This window comes from Rhynchophorus ferrugineus, unplaced genomic scaffold (assembly GCF_030347505.1).
Source record: "Rhynchophorus ferrugineus isolate W39M unplaced genomic scaffold, kcgeb_rfMv2 rfM8, whole genome shotgun sequence".
Lineage (NCBI taxonomy): Eukaryota > Metazoa > Arthropoda > Insecta > Coleoptera > Curculionidae > Rhynchophorus > Rhynchophorus ferrugineus.
This window is the reverse complement of record NW_027472587.1, coordinates 34,286,521-34,311,216: the sequence shown is the minus strand read 5'-3', so window position 1 is coordinate 34,311,216 and position 24,696 is coordinate 34,286,521. Positions and strand designations below refer to the sequence as shown.

Below are 24,696 nucleotides of genomic sequence, written 5' to 3'. Positions count from 1 at the left end.
AGTTACGGCTACCATGGTTTCGTAATATATATGGTATTGTTTACATCATTATGTGCTTTAAACATGTTAAAACAATTACTGTGTTATTCATTATTTCGATATGAAATACCGCCTTTGTTAAAAAAACTATATTTCATTAGTGAATAAACTTCCATTATTTAGACCACAAATTACTTCAACGATCATCATATTTATCAAAATTAATACCCAAATATTTTTTCTAATTATAAATTTTGAGAAAGGGATTCATCACAAACAATTGCTATAGCGATGAGGTTATTCCTAAAATTACATCGAACTAAAAGATGAATGCGCCACGAAGCCGGCATGGTAAAGGTGACAGGGCGGTCCACCTACTGTGGCGATAGTCGCGGGTTCGAACTCTGCTTGGGCATGGTCGTCAATTTATGTTTGTGATTGTTTAATATTTGCGATTGTCCTAGATAAGAGGGTAAAATCCGACAAGGAAAACAATCCCAGTCACACCAGTAACTAGACTGGGTAAGACCGGATGTCCTCTGGGATGATTTCTAAATTAGTCACTCGCCAGTCGATAGGTTAATGCCGAGGGCCGTGGTTCGAAGTCCACGTTAAACTGTAGGTCCAGTCCTGATAAACTACTAGTTGGTAAAAGGAGGCTTTAAAATATGTATATGCTGGCTTGGTGGCGCAGTGGTCAAGGCGATATGATCCTCCTATTGTTGCGATAGCCGCGAGTTCGAATCCTGCTGGGGCATGGTCGTAAATTTATATTTGTGATTGTTCAAAGTTTGTGAATGTTCTAGACAAGAGTGTAAAATTCGAGAAGGAAAATGATCCCAGTCACGCCAGTAACTAGGCTGGGTAAGACTGGATGTCTTCTGGGATGATTTCGAAAGTTGGTCACTCGCCAGTCGGTAGGCTTACTGCCGAGGACCATGGTTCGGAGCCACGTTAAACTCTAGGTCCAGTCCAGATAAACCACTAGTTGGTGAAAGCAAACTTTAATATATATAGATGCCGGCTTGGTGGCGCAGTGGTAAAGGCGATAGGACGGTCCTCCTACTGTTGCGATAGCCGCGGGTTCGAATCCTGCTGGGACATGGTCGTAAATTTATGTTTGTGATTGTTTAATATTTGCGATTCCACGTTAAACTTTAGGCCCAGTCCAGATGAGCCCGTAGTTGATAAAAGGAGACTTTAATATAACTTAATATATTAAAAAAAATATGTGTATATAAAAAAAGGTGAATGAAACATATTATTATGTATAGATAAATTATTTGAATATTTCCAAAAATAACACAATAAATTTAATAATGTTTGAATTCAGATATTTAATATTCTTGTATCGTTTATAAATGAAATATTTCTATAGTTAAAAAGAATAAAGTGATTTTTTGTATATTGTAAAAAACCTGTTCAATTAAATTAATTTAAAATTTGAGCGATGTTACACTCGAAACAAATAAAACTTCTCGAACAATTCAATTTATTTCGTATCCCGTCTAGTGAAGTCATTTTATATTGAAGCATTGAACAAGATCTAATTTACTTTTCCAATACTTTGGGAATAACTATTGAATTCAGCTTAAAATACGAAAATAACTAATTCCTTCAGTTTTTCGTATAAAAAATAGTTCGAACTAATTTTGTTTTAAAATTTTTTAACATGGATCTCTATCATGACATGTTTGTTTAAAAATTAGATATATATTATTAGATAATTATATATTATTTCTACTATTATTTTCCTCAATCAATTATGTAACTATATATCCTAGTTTTTGCATAGAGAGTAGGTAATAAAACAAGAAAATATTTTTATGGTCCTTGTTTTAGGAAAAATAATCAAACAAAAAGTTAACTCTAACTCTTTCTAACTAGGGAAAAATAAGAAGAACAAATCCACACAGTTTAAAAAAGTATTTAGCAGTAAATCCAATGTTATCTATTAGGTGCTTTGGTTGTTTTATTAGAATAACTATTTAACTTTTTCTTGCTTTACACTTTTATATATTATACAATTTTTAAAACTCAGAGGCATTCTTCAGATTCATGTTTTCAGCCTTTTTCTTAATCACAAATCGATCGATAGATCTAATGTCTCTCTTAGAATAATTGATGTTTGTCTTCGAACGTATATATTTTCTTGACATTTAATTTTTCTGATCGATAGACTTTTGAGCTTTCCTGCAAGTGATAATGATGTTTTCTCCTACTAAATTAACTTATGTGATCTATCATCTTAGATTTAAGCGGCAAACTAAACGACAGTGCTTATTTTTCTCTTGTACGACTTGGATATTGCTGGTTTTTGTGCTATGAAAATTACACTGTGTGTAATGGCAAAGTCTTTTCCGAAATTTTATTGTACCATGCTTCTATTTTAGGGATGTTTATCTCCATTTCTTATATTGCGCTGAGTAGGTTGGGGAAGAATTAATTTTGTTTTTTTTTTGTTTTTTAAATCGCATTTATTCATTTAAATTGTAAACTCTAACCAATTATATGTGTTTATTGTCTATAAATGTAATCGACCCTGGGCAACTTTTCTGGTACCACTGTAATTCCATCAGTGCAGACCTGAGTCATTGTAGAAAGTCACCAAGATGTTTGGACGAAATAATCAGCCATTTGAACTTAATAATAACTTTACAGTATTAAGATAGATTGAGCTAGCGTAGACATCAAGGGGGAAAGAGCCATCTCTCATTTAAAATCGAAATTATTTGTCCCAATGTATATATTATATGTACGACGTTGGGTAAAAGTCCCGCTACCATTGACGCAATTTTCGCTGGGTGGCAATAATGGAACGATTCATAAATATTGTAATTAGTTCTTCTCGCTCTAGTGGCGTTTATTTATCCATATTAAAATTTGGACGTCTACACAACACAATAGTTAAAGTGAAACTGAGCTAAACATCTTATAACAATCAAAATAGTAGCGGGACCTTTGCCCCACCTTATATAAATAATATCTTCTTAAATTATTTGTAAATTACTGTTTTCTTTCAACATATTACATGCTAGGTAATTTCTGTTAAATTTAGTGAAATACTCAAGCATTAAAAGCGATATTTATCGATAATATAAAATACTGGGGAACGTAGCCACTTGAGAATTCAAAATATCGAATCGAACTGATATTAATTATCGCTATTGGCCAATAATGTATGCTGCTGCACATTTCCAAACTCATACCCCACAATGTTAATCATATATTGAACAGTAATTTGTCAAAGTGTTTTTCGACAATGTTGAGTAATTATATTTTGATGAATTTTTAAACTGCATTTGACCGTGTTGCAAGCTATTTCAAAAAGTTTAGTATTATTTCAATTGAATTTTAAATGTTTATTGAAAACCTCTTATTCGCTTAAAATCATATTAGTATATATTAATTTTATGTGGAATAAAATTTTTATATATTATATGATAAATGAGATATAGATGAGGATATAAATGTTCAAATGCCTTATCATGCCACATACCATGAATACTGTTAGGAGTGAATAAATCTGCGGTAACCAAAAAGATTAATATTAAATATCATGAATAAACACACCCAGTACAAGCAATACTCATAGAAATTGGTACAAAATCTAAAGTGTATGTATATCTGGCTGAGTCTTTTGTAATATACTGCCCATCTAGGTATATACTAGAAAAAGAACACTACCCAAAACTCCTTCAAAAGTTGCATTCGTGCAAAAGTTAAACCATACGTTCTTAGAAAACTTATCAGCAAAAGACTAATCATCAATAAGACTCAAATAAACAGGTTAAGTGTAACATATATACCTGTCCACTGAATCTGAAATGATTACGTAAATAATGAAACAGAAATGTCATCTGTTATAATTTATTTTAACATTTTAGTACATATAATGCATATATTATCGAAGAACTCAAAACTACAGTTGATTATACAGCCACAATAATTTATAGGATAGAGTTGTTTTGTTATATTTACATTGAACTTTTTACCACACTAATATAGGTAGAGTTCAAGGCGCGTTTTTTCACGTAGTGGTATCCCCCGAAGGCCTAATAAACCTAATTAACAATTTTATATCTGAGTAATGTATTTTACTTTCATTAGAGAGCATATTTACCTTTCACACTTAGTTATTGTTTCCTTGTAAAGTAATAGTGATGTTATTGTATTTCTACTTAGTTTGTTCTGTTACAATCCGTATACATCTTTCTTGATATAACTAGAATTAGATATCACTGAATTCTCCTTAATGCATTTGCCATATCTGCAAAATAGTTAGCACTATTTCTCTCCTTATACATTTGAATTAAACGTTCATGTATATTCTGAACAATAACACATGGGCACATAAAGCTTTCATATTCTATAATATAATTTGTTACAGTTAAAGTAAATTAATTTTATATCAACTTTTAGTTATTTCCTCTTTCATCACCCTGTCTTAGAGTTTACTATGAAGTTCTATTCATTCAGTATCACTTTTAGAATCACTACTCAAGTGAAGAACTAAGCTGTTTATTTTCAATCTATCAAAAACTTGCTCACGATTCCATCATTTGTCAACTTCTTCTTCAATGTGTCTGATCCAGCTCATTCAAACCGAAGGTGTTATTGTCGACAATGCTTCTTTCCATAAATCTAGGCAGTTCTGGTTTGAATATTCTCTTCGATCTGAATATCTGTGGCAATAATTCTTGGCAATCCATATCAACTCAATCGGATTAAATATACAGTGATAGGTGAAAGACATAATACCCTGTCGTTATAACGTTCAGCAATCTGATATACCATGCATATTTTTTCGTCAGGCTTGTTTCTAAAAAAGTAAATTACATAAAATGCAATTAAGTATTTCATTCATATTTACCGAGTATACTTTGAAATAGTTTAAAAGCATCTGGAATTTCCATTAAATCCCTTCGTGGGCTATATTTACACCACTTAAATTCTATATTACCCAATAGTGTATTAAGGGATGTTCTACATCCCTCAAATAGATGCATATCTTTCAGCTTTTTATGGACACTTTCAAGACTAACTATTTTCTCCGAAATAGTTGTATTAAATTATGCTACGAATGAAGAAACTACTTACTGTTTTTACACATTTTGTATATTTGATCTCTGATACAGCTGACATCAAGCATGTCTGTTTCGCATAAAGACGGTTTGTTTTTGGTGAATTTAAGGTTATATTGTATATTTATAACGGACGGCTTTATCAGGCTAATTCGGTTACTGGCTATACTATATATAATAAATTTACAACTTTCGACAGGCACATATTGATGACATGCATTATGATGATTAGTTATGATATATGTTCCATGTATTTTTTATAATTTAATTGTCGTACATTTATGATTTCAACATATGGAACGTGATGAATTAAGTTTATAAAAATACATTTTTAACATAGATTACAACAGTGCCTGTATTCTTATATAACAAGAAACGGAACCCTAAAATTGTATTTTGATATCGGAAAAAAATTAGAAAAAAAGGAAAGAAGATTTTTGTATACTTTGACCTTATTTCTATCGAAACAATTTAGATATGAAGACGAATTTAGGAGTTAAACTTAACCGAGTCGATGCACACTGGGAATCTAACTGCTTTTCATTTAGGGCCAGACATTTTAGCGCTTATATTTCGTAATTATTTGACTGAATGCGGAATATACAATTTATCTTTTTTGTTTCGGACTGTATCTTCTAAATACTTGACGTTTTAATTTGGGTCTGGAGAACAATTACGACGATGATTAAAAGTTGCTACAGGCGGCGTTGTCGAATTAACACATCTGTCCATTGTTTAATTTAACTTATCTGTTGATGAAGTCTTCTAATTGGGAACATTTTAATACATTTATATAAGGTTGAGAAAAAAGTGTGCTTCATCATAAAATAATTACTTACATTTTGTGAATCTGCTCAGTGATTTTCATTGGAATAAATAAGAACCAATACAAAGAACAGTCATTATATTTTTTGGTCTAGCTAGATAAATAGTGGGCAAAAAGCTAAATTTGTAGATTCTAGAAGCCCATTTTCTATTCTGTAATTATTGAGCTTATGTTGGTATTTAGTTTTGTATAGGTAATTCAAAACTATTTTAATAATAATAGAAGTTATATCAACTATTTTAAGCTTAGTAATGAAACATTTTCATTGTCGGAAGGCAGGATCTATACAAGAATCTGGAACTTTTAACACAATTGCTTTTGAAGCTGCAATTTTAAAACCTGAAGAGTTAGAGTGATTGAGCGATGATATCAAGACAATTCTGTTTTGTACTGGCAGCAGAGTATCAAACTTATAATTTATAATAAAGAATAATATATTTATAAACTCTTAATTTACTTTAGACGTTTCTTTTCATTTACTTTCTGGGTATACGGATCTAAAAAGCTCTTTGTTAAATATTAAATATAAAACTAAATAAAATAAGTACAACAGAATATTTGTGTTCAGGAAAAAGTCGTTTTCATATATTTTAAATGGCCATATAGAACTTTAAATAGATAAAATAAAAACAAGTATATTCTGTACACCCACTCATTTTTAGATGGATAAAAGAGAACATTGATTTTTTCCAATATCCATTTGAACTGCAACAAATTAATTTCGTTATTTTGATAAAAAAATAATTAAAATAGAGCGCTGAAGCTATAATATACAATGCATTCAATTTTTATCAAAATAAGTCTATACAGTCTATTCAAAGTTTTTTTAGTAATGCATCATGGATATATGTTACATCGAAATATTGCAATATTGCCGAATTAACGAGTTTTAGTTCAGTTTGGCTTTGACATACAAAAAAAATCTAATCTAAATAAAATAAGTGAACAAAAATATTATGAAGTATAATTTATTTTAACATTATAGTAAATCTAATACATATATTATCGAAGGACTTAAAATTACAATTAAGACACTGCTATAATGGTTTGTAGGTTAGATTTATTTTGTTTACATTGAACTCTTTTCCACATCATCCATGAGGTAGAGTTTCTAGGCGCGTTTTTTATGTAGTGGTATCCCGCTGGAGGCAAAAATCCACCTAACTAACATTTGTATATCTGAGGAACGTATTTTACTTTCATTCGAGAGCATATATACTTTTTTCCTTTAGCTCTTCTTTCCTTCAATTATTTATAAAATTAATCACTGAATTCTGTCTAATGCATTTACCATATCTATAATACAGTTAGTATTCATTCTCTCCTCATACGTTGTAACCTAATGCACATGTTTAATTTTATACAATTACAAGCATATCTGTGCACACAAAACTTTCACGCCCTACAATACCATTTTCTACTGTTATATTCAATTAATTATGTGCATACCTTTAGTTGTTTCCACACTCGTCACTCTCTCAGGAATTTCTAGCATTGCACAGCATTATCACATATCCTGAAAGTTTACTTCAGTCACTCCCACTCATTGTCCAATTCAATTAATAAATCCTTCTCGACCAGCGATATATCTGCAATTAATTATTAATAAATATAATGATCAACAAAACCTAATCGAATACTATTGTAACTTTTTTATCTTTACACTTTTTTGTTACTGTCTTTTTAAGAGTGCCACAATGAACCATTTTGAAATATCCAAGTTTCATCAAGATACACACATTGAAATAGAAATAGTGGAAGCAATAGTGATAAGAGATTTTAACTCTTACCTATAAATTACTGTGGCTGTATAATTAACTGTAATTTTTAGATTTACTATAATGTTAAAATAAATTATATTTCATAATATTTTTGTTCCATTATTTTATTTAGATCAGAATTTAGTCAAAGCCAAACTGAACTAAAACTCAGAGTTACTTCGGCAACATTGCAATATTTCGACGTCACAAATATCCATGATGCATTGCTAAAAAAACTTTGAAAAGGCTATATATAAATTGATATAACTGGAAAATCATCAAAAAGAATAGAACCGTTGATATTGCAATATTAGTTTGCAAAAGAATTATCACATTTAAAAACAAATACCATTCGTGTACGATGTTAAGGCGCGTGGATAACAAAAAGGATAAAAAGCATATTTCAGTGGGCCACGATTTCATAACCAACCGACAGCTGTTTGTTTCCGTTCACGGTTTCCGTTCGAAGTTCATATTTGTCAATTTAATTAAATTCTCTGCCGGCCCAATTTATTTTATTAAAGTCTGAACGGCGAAAAGAACAAGTAATTTCTGGCTAAATGCTAGCCGAATTCCCTAACTCAACGCAGGACTCATATTTATTTTAATATCGGGCACGTTTTCTCGAGATTCATTTTCAACTGCTGCTCATTGTTAAGCCTGATTTTCCGTATGTCTTGTCTCGTTATAGTTACCATAAATAAAACTAATTGTTTTATATAACACCGGAAAGAAATAACGAACTGTTATAAAGTTATTTTAATTCATTTTACACCAATTTGTAATTTTAGGGGATGTTTAGTTAGTCAGTTGCTGAAACAGACGTATTTTAAATGTATCAAAAGCAATTCAATACAACATGGTCAAAATACATAATAGATCCCCATAATATACTTGTTGCATATATTAATGGGTAACAGTTCAAATCACTGGACAATATACACAGAAAGCAATGAGCAATATTACTGCAACTGTCATTGGAATCGAATCATATAATACACAAAATACCAGTAAGAACTCCGTTCATGAGAGTATAAATGGCAACAAAATGAGATTAAGTAATCTAAGACTAAATATAGATTTCAGGGATATCACCAAATAATAAGATAAAAAAACTCAAAATAAAAACAATAAGAAACAGTAGTTCAAGTACAATGATAAATACAAAAAGGTTCATAAAAAACTAAGTCATCACTAAAATTTGTATAACAATATTGGAAAGTATAGTAGAACAGGATACGAGGAAACCATATGGTAATGAAGAAGGAATGTGAGGGAGAAGGAGAGTAGTAGTAGAACAACTACAGAAAATGGAGGAAAATATAGAGACAATAAACAGTAGCAAAACAAAAAGGAGATTGTAAAATATGTGTAGCAATAATATATCAACTGTTAAGTACGAGGCAGGTACAGAAGTACGAAGAAGGAAAATACAGTTTAAATAAATGGGAAAACAAATTGAAGGGCTTGAAGAACGCAGAAATATAAGTAAGCCCTTTAAAGCAAAAAATGGATGTATCGGTTAAGATGAGAGGTTTTTTTTTAACAATCTCTTAGAACTTCAATAACTAACTCTACTGACATGTAGAAGATCGCTTCTATCGAAGATAAGTGATCTGCTCTATAAACTTAATAGTCTCAATCTTATTCTAGATACTATTGTAACTTATTCTAAAGTCTATTCTAACATTTTCTATGGATTATTATATCTCACACTATATGTCTGTTATTCAGTTCGCATGGTAGTTTACGTTTCAGCCTGCGCACTTCACTGTTATCGCGTACCTTTAACTGTCCTCGCACTAACACTTTGAATCACACTCGTGATGGGTTCTAAGGGGATCGCACTGAATCGGTTCGTTGGACACAAGATGAGTGGATATATGGGTATCTAATGCGAAACAAATATCAAAAGTTTATATAAATTGAATCAACAAAGAACTTGAAAAGAAGAAATAATAATTATATCTGAGAACATCTTTTGGCAATATGTTATATTATTTCTGATATTTCCGGATGTAATACGTTGAATATAACAGGTTGACTTGAGTATTCCAGGTTTCCATTAGCTTTTGGTTCTCACAGGGAGACAATTAGCTCACAGTTCAGCTCGTATCAAGAAAAATGGAAGACAGAAAGCATGACTTGAAGATGGCAGATAGATTTCTGGCTAAAAACCAACATACAAACTCAACATACAAATGCGAAGCATCATTGTAAACAACTATTAAACAAACTAAATTGTTTATTATATACAGATGTTAATCATGATTCAAGCTCAAGATTGCATTTTCCATAGCTTCTGCTATTTGATTAAAAGGAATCTGTTGTCAAAGCTCATTGACGTTGGTAAACCTTTTGATATGCTAAAGAAGTGCGAAAATGGATCGATAATTGGATGACTACCAAATCGAAATCCAACCAAGTTGCCACGACGATGGGACAATGTTCTATTTTATGTTTTAGTTTTTTATGTTATTGTCTTTCAATTGTTTCTAATTTAATAGAGTAGAACATGAAGAATATGAAAATATAAAGAAATATCTCGGATATTCGCGGAGTAACTCACTAAAATGTCATTATAAATAAGCCAATGATTTAGGAACGTATAGCCAATAAACATTTAAAAATTATAATATTAGTCAATTATTTATATGTATATATACACACATTTTAATATAGTTCAGTGATATGGTATTAAAGATAATTAATTGTTGGAATATTAACATCGTCATTCTTAGTCTAATGGAGACAACAACTACATGAAATATGTACCCTAATTACCGAATGGTACATTACATTAATAGGATGAATATTAGGGTAATATTATATTGAAATGCTGTCGTGGTGTAATATTAATTATCATATTGTAAGCGAATAATAAATTACTATAAATCAGAGTATGTTATATGAATGTGCGATCTCATTAAACGTTAAAAATAAATGTGGGTTATAGTAATGTTTAGGTTTAATTAAATTATTTTTTATACTAGTTCTATACATTATATTTTAAATGTTACTTATTTAGAGTTTGAAGCCTTACTGTGAAAAATCGATAAAATGTATTTTATTCGAAATATCGTCCATCGATACTTTGTTTCATGTTTCAGCTTGAAAAAACGATGTATCTTTTGAGGCTATTCACGAATCGACTCATTTTTTGATATTTTCAATAAAAAATGACGCGGTGCTCGGACGGCTCACTACTCGAATGTCGGAACAAGTAGTAATGAAATCGATCACGGCCTGGAAAACTGGAAAATAAGGCGGGCGGGTAGCACTGCCGATTTTCATATTTCGAAGTATGTTTTCGCTGGTTATGCAACATTTGGTCGAGCGTTGTCATGCTAAAGAATAACATTGTTATATCTTTGCTCCTATTAGAGCCGATTTTCCGAGCGAAAATCTTTGGCTATCCGAAACGTGACAAAATCACTACTTTCAAAACGTTAAATCCAGTTGATATGTTGAAATTTGATCATTCACTAATAATAGTAACAGTTTCTTCAAATAGTATCTTCAAAGATAAACTTCCTTCCCTGAGTAATAATAGAACTTACTGGCCTCTATTTTAAGAAAGATTTCGCAAAATTATCTATTTTAACTTAATCATTAGAAATCCAAATTGATATAAAAGCAGCAGCAATGAATATTACCAGAGATATAAAGATAGCAGCATATTTCTCGGCTCGTAACAGTGAAATATTTTGAAAAACGAAACATACATCATGTACAATGCGGGAGAAGAAATGGCAGCATCTAAGAACTAAAAAAAAAAGAAAATTTAATAAGGGAATGAACATAACCGAGAAAATCAGGAAAACTTCAGAAAATTAGAAAATATAACACCATCTAACACTATAGAATATTTACTGTTGAAGGTAACACGAAAACTCAAAAGGTTGAAATATTAATTGAGCTAGAAGCAATAAAGAAACGGCGGACATCTTCTCAGAATGTTTAAAAAATGTCTTTAAACCCTCCCACCTGAGCTATCTAAAGATGACGAATATAAAATTACTACACCCAAAAAATTCACCGTCAAAGAAGTTCAAAAAATAATAACCAGAGGGATTAATTGTAAATAAAGATCCTGGATATGATCTAATAACCGGAAATATATTACAGGAACCATCAGATAAGGGTGTAAAATTTATTAACATTCAGATTTAATGCTATATTATGAATTAATTATTTTTCTAGCATTTGGAAAGTAGCTGAAACAATAATGTATATACATATATACATATATATATATATATATATATATATATATATATATATATGTATATATATATATTTATATATATATATATATATATATATATATATATATATATATATATGTATATATATATATTTATATATATATATATATATATATATATATATATATATGTATATATATATATTTATATATATATATATATATATATATATATATATATATATATGTATATATATATATATTTATATATATATATATATATATATATATATATATATATATATATATATATATGTATATATATATATATATATATATATATGTATATATATATATATATATATGTATATATATATATATTTATATATATATATATATATATATATATATATATATATATGTATATATATATATATATATGTATATATATATATATATATATATATGTATATATATATATATTTATATATATATATATATATATATATATATATATATATATATATGTATATATATATATATATATATATATATATATATGTATATATATATATATATATATATATATGTATATATATATATATTTATATATATATATATATATATATATATATATATATATATAAATAAGAGTATATAAAGAGTAAAACTTCCCGTATATGTAACTTATTCTGTATTCTCTAAATTATTCTCTAAATTTTATTCACACCTTCAACATTTTAGTAAAAATATTGGGAATAAATCTCTCATGATATACGAAGTGAGAGTAAAGTGCGTAGTGCGTAGACTAAAATATCTAACACCATCCAATCTGATTACTATATATATATATATATATATATATATATATATATATATATATATATATTTATATATATATAAATAAAAGTATATAAAGAGTAAAACTTCCCGTATATGTAACTTATTCTCTATTCTCTAAATTATTCTCTAAATTTTATTCACACCTTCAACATTTTAGTAAAAACATTGGGAATAACCAAAAAAAAAATAGTTTCATTATACATATCAAGTAAAATGGAACTACCTACAAATAAATAACTACTGTGCTAACAAACGCAGAAGACATGACATGAAAATCTCTTATGATATACGAAGTGACAGTAAAGTGCGTAGTGCGTAGACTAAAATATCTAACAACATCCAATCTGATTACTATATATATATATATATATATATATATATATATATATATATATATATATATATAAAAGTATATAAAAAGTAAAACTTCCCGTATATGTAACTTATTCTCTATTCTCTAAATTATTCTCTAAATTTTATTCACACCTTCAACATTTTAGTAAAAACAATGGGAATAACCAAAAAAAAAAAACAGTTTCGTTCTACATATCAAGTAAAATGGAACTACCTACAACTAAATAACTACTGTGCTAACATATGCAGAAGACATGACATGAAAATCTCTTATGATATACGAAGTGACAGTAAAGTGCGTAGACTAAAACATCTAACACCATCCAATCTGATTACTAGATGTATATAGACTTTAGAATAAGACATGCAATAAAATATAAAAATAAAAGTATATAAAAAGTAAAACTTCCCGTATATGTAACTTATTCCTCGAAATTTCAGATATTCTCAATGCATTGATCCACTAAATTTTATTCACACCTTCAACATTTTAGTAAAAACATTGGGAATAACCAAAAAAAAGACAGTTTCATTCTACATATCAAGTAAAATGGAACTACCTACAACTAAATAACTACTGTGCTAACATACGCAGAAGACATGACATGAAAATCTCTTATGATATACGAAGTGACAGTAAAGTGCGTAGACTAAAACATCTAACACCATCCAATCTGATTACTAGATGTATATAGACTTTAGAATAAGACATGCAGTAAAATATAAAAACAAAAGTATATAAAAAGTAAAACTTCCCGTATATGTAACTTATTCTATGAAATTTCAGATATTCTTAATGCATTGATCCACTAAATTTTATTCACACCTTCAACATTTTAGTAAAAACATTGGGAATAACCAAAAAAAAGACAGTTTCATTATACATATCAAGTAAAATGGAACTACCTACAACTAAATAACTACTGTGCTAACATACGCAGAAGACATGATATGAAAATCTCTCATCATATACGAAGTGACAGTAAAGTGCGTAGACTAAAATATCTCACACCATCCAATCTGATTACTATATATATATATATATATATATATATATATATAAAGTAAAACTTACCGTATATGTAGCTTATTCCACTAAATTCAATTCGCACCTTCAACATTTTAGTAAAAACATTGGGAATAACCAAAAAAACAGTTTCATTATACATATCAAGTAAAATTACATGACTTAACATTGATGAGCAAAAAAAAAATAGATCGGATACGAACGTAATTAATATCTTAAAAGCGTTATATCAGCTCCCAATTTATATGAAAGACAATGAAAAAGAGAAAATAAAGAAAGTAAACGCGTTAACAAAGAGATGAGATAATGCGATGCGTTTATTATACTCGAACCGAGAACTGCGGATATATGAGAGTGAAAATAATATTTTTCAATGCCTCTGCTCCTTTTTCTTCTTATATATTTTTCAATGGGTTTTCATTATTTCCTATATTCATTAATAACCGTGGTTTTTTTTCCTTGGTTATTAAACGTTTGCGATTGAATAAATGAATAATGGAATCTTTTAGGTGTTATTTTTTTTATTTAATATATTAAATTGAAATTCAAAATTTGAATAGATTTCAAGATTTATTTTTAGTTAAAAGTTTTTATTAGTGTTGGGAACTATCGAATGAAACTGACTATCGACTGTTTAGTAATTGACTACTTTTTACTATCGACTGTTTCAGTCGCTATTTTTCATTCGACTGGTTTTACTACTTTTTACCAGTGACTGTTTTCAGTTGCTATATTCGGTCTGACTGACTTTGTTAATATTTACTATTGACTGTTTCAGTCGTAATCTTTAGTTACTATTTTTCGTCCTACTTGTTTCATTCAATTTTTGACGTTCTGGCTCTTTGGTCCTAGCCGCGACCTTGACAAAAATGTACTCAATTACATAGATTTATAGGAATATATGTAGTTTTATGATTTTTTCTGTAGTTTGATTGTAAATAACAGTATATTGTATAAATTATAAATTGCATGTTATATATAATTATTATAATAGTATTCACTAATTATTTTTTTCCTTCTCTTTTTTAAAGTTAGTTCGTGAAGGAATTTATATATATATATATATATATATATATCCGTTTCGCTTATACTACCGTTGGAAAACATAACGACATATAAAATTAACTGCCCCAAGCAGTTATCTCTGTCCTTTTTATACAGGAAAGGATTCGTACATCTTCGTCTGACATCACGAATTAACGGTCGAGCCGTGCATTTTAACTACTGTTTCGACTGTTTTCAGTCGATAGTTCGCATTGCTAGTTTTTATTGTAATTTGGGTATTCTCTATTGTAAAGCAAGTAACTTTTCATATTACGTAGTCTTCCTTTTACCAAAAATAGTCTGCTATGACATGTTAACTAATATTTAATTTTATCACGTTGCCTGCCTGATCGATGAGCAAATTAAATCTGCTACAGTTCTTACCAACACAGGCACCCGTTATCCTTTTGTTATCATTCAATTTTATCTTTCCACATCTTTAAATCTGACGAAATCAAGTAACATTTTAAAGTTTTTTTATTCCATTTCCTTACTTACACGAAACGCACCTACTGAAGTGATTTATTAAATTACGCAATAGTTTATTATAAGTTTTAATATCCCAATAAAATTGTAAATATATGATTTAATATGAACCAGCAAAAGGACCCTAGTCAAAAAACAAACCTTGCAAATAATACGCCTCATAGTTCTTTCACATTCCAATGTTTTGTTTCAATGTCTCAAATGTGTTTTAGCAATTTGATATAATACACTTGTAAGAGAAAAATTTAAAATTTCTACTATTTCTTTAAATTATCAGCACCCATTTTTTACTCTTGATATAATATAAAAGCTGAAATATTCTGTTTGGTTTGAAGTTTGAAATTATGCTCAACAACATCTTCAGAAAATTCTTAGCAACCTTTATCGTTTACACATTAATATATATATATATATATATATATATATATATATATATATATATATATATATATATATATATATATATATATGTACTGTAATACTTTTTTCTTTGTACCGTTATTCTTTTTTTTTTTTTAATTTGGACATCTTAGGTGAAAATGAAAGGTATTAATGCAAACGACAGTTAAATTCAAAAGTTATCCGAAGTTTCAATTACCTAAAAAATCTTTTGGTTTCAATGACCTAAAAGTGGTAATTCTGATGTCAATGGCAAAACACGGTCTGGATTATTGTCAAAAAGTTCGAAGATAGTTAATCGCAAGACTAATGAATGAGAACTCTCAAGGAGCTTTTATGCAGCTTAATAGTTGATAATAATCATAATAAATTATGATTTTTTGTATCGTTGCCAAACAAGTATCGTTCTTTTGACAGGATATAATGGAAAATAATAATTAATATTCGTTTAAACAATTTTTTAATTAATTAATTTTATTTAAAGTAAAAAATAAGAAATAACTGAAAAAATAATTAAAATTAAATGATCATATTACATGCATCATCTAGTATTTACGTTATAAATCTGAAAAATATATTAAAAAAAACTTAACAGATGAATACCTTTTTTATATATTGAAGGAGGAGTGATGATTTTTGTACGAAGAACTTAACGTCTCTGAAACTGTCGAGATAAAGATTCGTTATAAAACGGATTTTAAGCGACTCCAAAAAGGGGGAGGTTCTATGTGCGGCTGCATATATATTTGCATATGTATGTTCTCCGTCAATTATGAACCGATTTTAAAATTCTTTTTTCATTCCAAAGGGTGCACTTTTGAGTGAAATCCTCAAATTTTAAGGATATATACAAAATTATCATATATTTTTTATATAAAATCATTAGATATAAAATCATTATATAAGTCGTGTAAATATTAAATGCAACTGCTTCTATGATGTAATGGTTAGAGCGTTGAGATCTTGCGCGGAGGACACGTGTTTGATTCCCGATGGGGGCAACCTCTTTTTGTTGTTTCAGTTTAGTTATAACATTTGTCAAATCACCTAGACTAGGTAGCAGACCCCGGGGCCTGAAGCTTTCCTTATTTTTAATCATTGTTTCTTTATTCCAATTTTTTCTCATACAACCTCATAGTCCTTCTCTCGTTGAACCTTTACTTGGCCTACCCATGTAATACTTGATAAAATAACTGCATAATTTATTGAGATTCTAAAGCACTAAAAAGAGAATAATAAAATGGTTTTACAAAAAAATTGAACCGACTCCAAGAAATAAAAATAAACTCACTAAAAAGTAAAAAATAATCAAACATAGGTATTTAACAAAAAAAAATGTTTCAAAATAAAATATGTATATAATAGTCGTTGTAATAACTAAATAAAACTAAACAAAAACCTAATTTAAACTCTCTACTACACGTATTTTATGTTCTATTATATACAACTATTTAGCTTAATACCTACCTAAACCTATTCATTTTTTTACAATATTACTTTCGCTACTATATATATATATATATATATATATATATATATATATATATATATATATATATATATATATATATATATATAATATAATTTTGTAACATATACACAAAATTAAATTACGAACTAAACAAATCTAGTTTGTTGTTCGGCATCGACTTCAAGGAATTTGTTGGTAGTAGTAATTGGTAAAATAATATTATAAATAGATAAATAGGTTTAGGTAAGTATTAAGCTAAATTATGTGTATATAGTGGAATAGAATATTCGTATTATAAAGGTATGGTTTAATTAGCTTCAGTCTTAGGGATAAAATACTGTTTTATTAAAATATATAACAATATTCTTCTAAATATATTTCAACAAAATTTAAAAAATAAAACATTCCTCGACCTCCAACGACCAATAAAACAACCGAAAGATATATGTCTCGTAAACAACACCGCCTGCCAATAAGTCTTTCAGCATTTAAAGGATACTTTTTTTTCTGTTTCAGAAATGAATTTTACAGTGTCGACTCCATCCCAAGAAGACTTAAAATTAGACGTAATTTATCAAAAGGACGCGGTAATGGATGCCCTGGAATTCTCCTTTCCGAACGCGAGCGCGTCATCAGACTCAAATGAAATTCCGCAAACTCTGGCGAATATGACCGCGACCACCGCTTCAGGTAAAGTACATGAGGCATATAGATTGCTGTTTGTGGCGCGTCGACAAAACGACGACGAACAGATGTGGAGAAAATGAGTTTATTAATGCGAAATCATGTTAGCTCGAAGTGTTATAACATCTACTCCGATAATAGGCTCTCTCTCTTAGTTGGCATCCGGTAGAGAACTGCATAATGCTCCCTTGAACTCGGCTCCTTTTGTCGATTGTTAATTTGAGTTGTAGTCATGCATGGTTTTTGTTGTTCAAACTCCATATGGACGTTTAACATTGAAATTAAATTATCAAAGCATCTCCACATAGTCACATATTAAAAGGCGTAGTATATATGAAAATGAACCGAGAGGGATCCAACTAGCCTTAGGAAATATCGACTGAAAACGTCTATCTACTGTTTAGTAATTGATTACTTTTTACTATCGACGGTTTCAGTCGCTATTTTTGGTTCGATTGATTTTACTACTTTATAACAATGACTCTTTCAGTCGACTGTTTTCAGTCGCTTTTTCGGTCCGACTGATATTGTTACTTTTTACTATCGACTGCTTTACTAATGTACCTTTAGTTACTATTTTCGGTTCTACTAGTTTCACGCGAATGATTTTTAACGTTCTGGCTCTATTGTCATAGCTGCGACCTTGATAAAAATGTACCCGATTTATGCTTACATAAATTTATACGTAATGTATTTAGATTTATGATTTTTTTGGTAATTTTCTTGTAAATAACAATACGTATGAGGGTCATTATTTATATTTCGGGAATTGGAAACACTGTTGTTATGTGAGTCCATCTGACGTTTCCATCGTAACATTTGACATTTTTGACGATATACGTACTCAGAACATTTTGTCGTACCGACGCTATTTGTTTATTTTATATTTAGTTGAAAGTTTCGTCTCGGCAAAAAATGGAACTGAATCGTAAACATTTTCGTGCGATGATTTTTTACGCTTTTCGACATGGATTATTGCAACAAGGGTGCATCAACTTAATTTGACTTTTAGCGATGAAGCTCTGACAAAAACCACCGTCTATCGCTGGTTTAGTGAATTCAATCGTGGTCGTAGTTCGCTATCCGACGAGTTTCATGTAGGTCGTGCAAAATTGCCAAAAAACATCGATGCTGTGTGCGAAATGATTAAGCAAGATCGACATGTCACCTATTCGGACATTGAAGCATCCCTAATCATCAGTTCCACCAGCATATATGCGATTTTACATGAACACTCAGTTGTGCGAAAGTTATGTTCGCGTTGGATCCCAAATAATTTGACAATGGCACAAAAAAAGGGCTAGTGCCGATTAGTGCAAAGAAATGCTTAAGAAATTCACTCTCGGTGCTTGGAAAGACGTTTATAAAATCGTCACAGGTGAAAAATCATGGATATATTCGTATGAGCCGAAAAGTAAGCAGCAGTATGAGTATTCCAAGATGAACCAAATCCAACAAAATTTGTTCGGGCACGAAGCACTTCAAAGAAAATAGTGGCCTGTTTCTTTCAAGGAAACTTTCTTTGAAGGTCATATTGCTCGTATTGTAGTGCCTCTAGATGATCTAGAACAATAAATTCTGATTGGCACACAACCATTTGTTTGCCAGAAGTTTTCGGTGAAATAAGGAAAACAAATAACAGACAACGGATTGTCCTTCATCATGACAATACGAGCTCTCACACATAGGCTCAAACAAGAGACTATTTGAGCACTCAAAACATCGAATTAATGGGTCATTCGCCGTACAGTCCTGATTTGACACCAACTGACTTCTTTTTGTTCCCATCCGTGACGAATAAACTGCGTGGTCAACGATTTTCATCGCCCAAAGGAGCTATTGAAGCGTTCAAAAATCATGTTTGAAGATACCTCATTCGGAATGGAATAAATGCTTTGAAAAGTGGTTTAAGCGTATGCAAAAGTGTATCGATCATTGTGGCGAGTACTTTGAAAAACAATAAAAGCAGCTTAACTATTTGTTTTTTTTCCTATTCCCGAAATATAAATAGTGACTCTCGTAACAGTAGCAGATATTCTACAATTTATATAGTATTTGTCTTGTCCCAAAATTTATTTGTTTGCAGATCGCATAAACTTTACAACGGTGGGCCCCCGACTAGAACAGAAACTAACTTCGGATAGTTCAGCACTCTTAAAATCCACCCTGCCTATATCGACGGCGCGGCCTTGCACATTAGACTGCGGAGCAGGAGGGGGCTGTCACATTGAGAATGACGAAGAACCGGCCAAGTGTCTGTGTCCTCTGGGACGGAGCGGCATCGGATGCACAAAAGGTAACTGGCTAATTCTATTCCAAATTAAATGTTCCCGGACATTCCAGTGTCAAACTTTTAATTTAAGAGTTGCGCTTTAAATATTTCACCGAGCAAGGGGGAATGGAATGTTGGGGAGAGACTACATTTTAATTTAAATCAGGCTAATTCGAAAAGTTATTAAGGAGGACAGATATATTGAAAGATAATGGTTTAAAAATAATTTAGCCTCTATAATCAGCAACTTGCTGACAACTTAAGAATAAAATCCGGAAAGTATTGTTCATTTTTAATTTAATCAATTTATGATATTCTCCATAAATTCAAAATATATGGAAAGAAAACACTTAAAACAACTAACAGGTCCAATGAAATGTCCGCAGCCTGACATATAGATGGCGCTACTAGAACTAAATCCATACGTTTTTTAGTTAGCCCTAACCCTCAAGAGATGTGTCTATAAATTTGACAGCTGTCTGATTATTAGTTTGTGAATTATAACATTTTGACTGAAGCAACTTTTATTATTGTGAAAAAATGGATAAAAAGGAATTTCGCGGGTTTCCGGACACTGCTCCAGGAGAATCGAGCATCAAGAAATGGTATGCTAAGTTTAGACGTGGTGAAATGAGCACTGAAGACGGTGAACGTAGTGGATGCCCAAAAGAGGTTGTTACCGACGAAAACATTTAAAAAATCAACAAAATGATTTTGAATGACCGTAAATTTTATGAATCAAATAGCAGACACTCTAAAGATACCAACTGAATGTGTACATCATATCATTCACGAGTATTTGAGCATGTGAAGGCTCTCTTCAAAATTTTCATTGGCTACCTTGAAAAAGGAAGGATCATCAACAGCTATTGCATAGCATTTTTGGGCCGTTTGAAGGACGAAATCGCCAAAATACGGTCGGATTTGAAGAAAAAGAAAGTTCTGCTTCACCAGGACAATGCACCGTGTCACAAGTCAGTAAAAACGATGGCAAAAATCCATGAAATGGACTTCGAATCGCTTCCTCATCCACCGTATTTTCCAGGTCTGGCCCCCAACGACTATTCCTATTCCCAGATCTCAAGAGAATGCTCGGCGGGGATAATTTTTTGTCGAATGAAGAGACGATCGCCGAAACTCGGGCCTATTTTGGAGTAAAAGACAAATCGCATTACAAAAATGGTATCGAAAAGTTGGAGGGTCGCTATAATTAGTGTATCACCCTTGAAGGGAATTATGTCGAATAAAAAAAGAACTAAATTTGCCAAAAAAATTTTTTTTACTATGGTAGGTCGGGGACTTTTCAATTGACCTGCTAATATCCGCAATGTCCATTCATAACATAGCGTACTTATAGCTAGTGAAATCTGACAAGAACCGGAAAGTAATTACAGAAGTAACTAATAATATATCTCTGATTTTTATTTGAAATTAATATCAATAAATTCGCTTTGGAAAACACGAAAAAACTAAAATTACCTTTTCCTCGGCACATTATCAAGCGAATGTTAAGCTATAGCGAACTAGTAATAAACTGTCACAATGCCATCAACGTTTTTATTTAATGCAATTTTGTAATTTTCCTGGAGCGCGTCTGTAATAACTAACCCGCAGTTATCGTAGGGTACGCAGTGATAGCTGTCGGGTAAAGCTTAATTTGTTGTTGGGCCCGTTGCTTCTGGACGGGTCTTGCAACCCATTAACACTTGTCAAGTATAATATAAGATGTTATAGTTGGTGTTTGTATTTCCACGCTGAATTAATAGTTCCTACGGGACGGGGCATGTTATACGATTCTGTCTTTTGCCCCACTACATAAATCATTATGTTTAATGGGCGTTTTAACGTCTGGAATATGCCGTTGATAGGGCAATGTGTGCTTTTAATAACAGATAATATGCCAATATGTGATACAAGAGGTACAGAGATTTGACAAAATAATATGAACACTCAACATATAAACAGAATTTCTTTCAAAAATATGTAAGTGAATTTAGTCCAGAAGCAGACAAAGATTATTCGTTGTGGAATAAAACTCGAAGATTCAAAAGACCTATTGTTCGAGTACCGTTAATTAAACATGATCGAAATGAATGTGTTCGACGCAACGATGAAAAAGTTGAATTGTTCGCACAATACTTAGCTAACATATTTCAACCTAATGTTCAATGTAGATCTAATTCTAATTCCTCCATTGGAAGTTTCCACTGAAATTGATAACCTTAATCCTAAAAAGGCACCTGGTATAGATGACATTTCACCTGGATTATTGAAATAACTGCCACGAAAAGCAATCATCACGTTGACATAACGTAAGACATAATGTTGAGTAACTGCGGTTATTGAAAAAGCGTTTGAGGAAAAGAAATACAGCTCCGCAATATTCCTGGATATCTCACAAGCTTTTGATCGGGTTTGGCATTTGGTATTAATCTCTAAGATGAGCAAATTGTCGGTAGAAGTGTGTCGCACGAAATGATGTTCTCAATATTTAAAACAATTTCGGCTGGATTTCCACAAGGTAGGGTCTTAGGACCTCTCCTATATCTGCTCTACACTGCTGCCATTCCAATAACAAAAACACTACTTGGAACCTTTGCTGACGATATAATTATTATGGCAAACGACATATCTCTGCCTAGGGCAGTAGAAAAAGTACAAGTGGCAGTCAACAAAATCTACAAATGGACGAAATATTTGAAAATTCAACTTAATAGATCCAAATTTTTCCACGTCAATTTTGAATTGTTACGAAATAATAAAAACCTAATTATATGACTCAATGGACGCCCTATTTCTCAAGAAGAATCATTAAAACAACTATACTGGTTAGTCAGAAGATACTCTCAGCTTGATCTAAAATCAAAGAGCTTGATTTATAAGACACTTATAAAGCCAATTTGGACCTACGGGTTGCAAATATGGGGTTGTACTAAAAATGTAAATCAACTAGTTATCCAACGCTGTCAAAGCAAAATTCTTCGATTAATTACCAATGTCTATCACTACGTGAAATGTGACACAAATGTGAACACACACATGAAAATGAATTTCCAACGTATTGTTGTTCTATTCTTTTATCAACGTGGATCGAATTCGAAACTTAGAAGTTAAAGCATTTACTTCTTTTGTTCCTAGAGACCTCATTTGAAAGTATGCATTATATTTACGAATCGTTCATATAAAATATTCAGAGTTGATTCTGGTCGATAAGGAGATAATTCAAAGGTTCAGAGTTCTGCTCAATAATAGCAGTCTGACCGCCACACTTTACATTATCGTTTTTATCATTATTTGACTTTACATTATCGTTCAAACCTTATTTAAAAAAACACTTGAACGACCCAAAAACTAAAAGGTCTAAAATATCGAACTACAAGATGGAATTCTGAGTACCATATACATTCGGAACGATTTATGATTTCCTTGAATGCTACATATCTGTGTCTGTATTTTAGGAAAAAATATCAAAAATAAAAATATATAAACAAATAAAACTCGGTTTTACATAAATTTATAATATTTTTTTATATTCAAATACTGAACTAAAATAATTATTAAAATATGGTCGTCATATTAAAAAATAATAATAATAAAAGTCGGAAATAATAAATAACTGGACGCAAATCCACCAACATATTTTTTCTCATTCGGTAATAAAAAAGCTGTGTAACGGTTTATGTCTATTTTGGGAAAAATCTGTTGTTAAAATACTGTCCATTCGAATTTCACTACGAATTAAGGCAAATTGCATTTGGATATTAATTTGGAAACATTCTATGCGCATTTAGAGCATTTCGAGATTTTCCCTCTGGCTTGTTTAACTGGACATGAAATATTTCATGTTGTTTGGATGCAAGTAACTAACTTTTTTTTTTATAAAATTGTAGTAGTTGAAATTCAACACAATTAGTGTTAATCATTTTACTTTGCAAACATTTTTGAAATTACAGTTAAATTAAAAATATATAAATAAACATAAATTGCTAAAAAATGAAAGATCCTAAAATATTGTTCAATCTTTTGAATAATAAAATATACTCACTCTCAGCAATTAACACTTTAAACCATTCATCGTCAGAAATATTTAAACAAACTTATTTACGAAGAAACAAAAACGTTAAAACAACTTATTTACCTATAGTGTTATATTAAAATCAATTGTTTGTATTAGTTATTTATCGTTTTTATCAAACCAAATGTATTGACTAATAGGGCATAAATCTAAATTATCATTAGATAACAAGGCTTTGTTGAATA

At 30.3% G+C, this 24,696-nt stretch overlaps 1 protein-coding gene across 1 annotated transcript in view; it reads left to right on the top strand.

The window, feature by feature from the left end:
* Positions 1 to 24,696, top strand: part of LOC143201133 (pikachurin) — a 373,950-nt gene that overhangs the window by 151,880 nt on the left and 197,374 nt on the right. The window contains exons 3-4 of the mRNA XM_076412007.1: positions 17,997 to 18,170; positions 20,251 to 20,460. Coding sequence (XP_076268122.1) covers positions 17,997 to 18,170; positions 20,251 to 20,460 — 384 coding nt within the window. The remainder of the gene's footprint in view (positions 1 to 17,996; positions 18,171 to 20,250; positions 20,461 to 24,696) is intronic.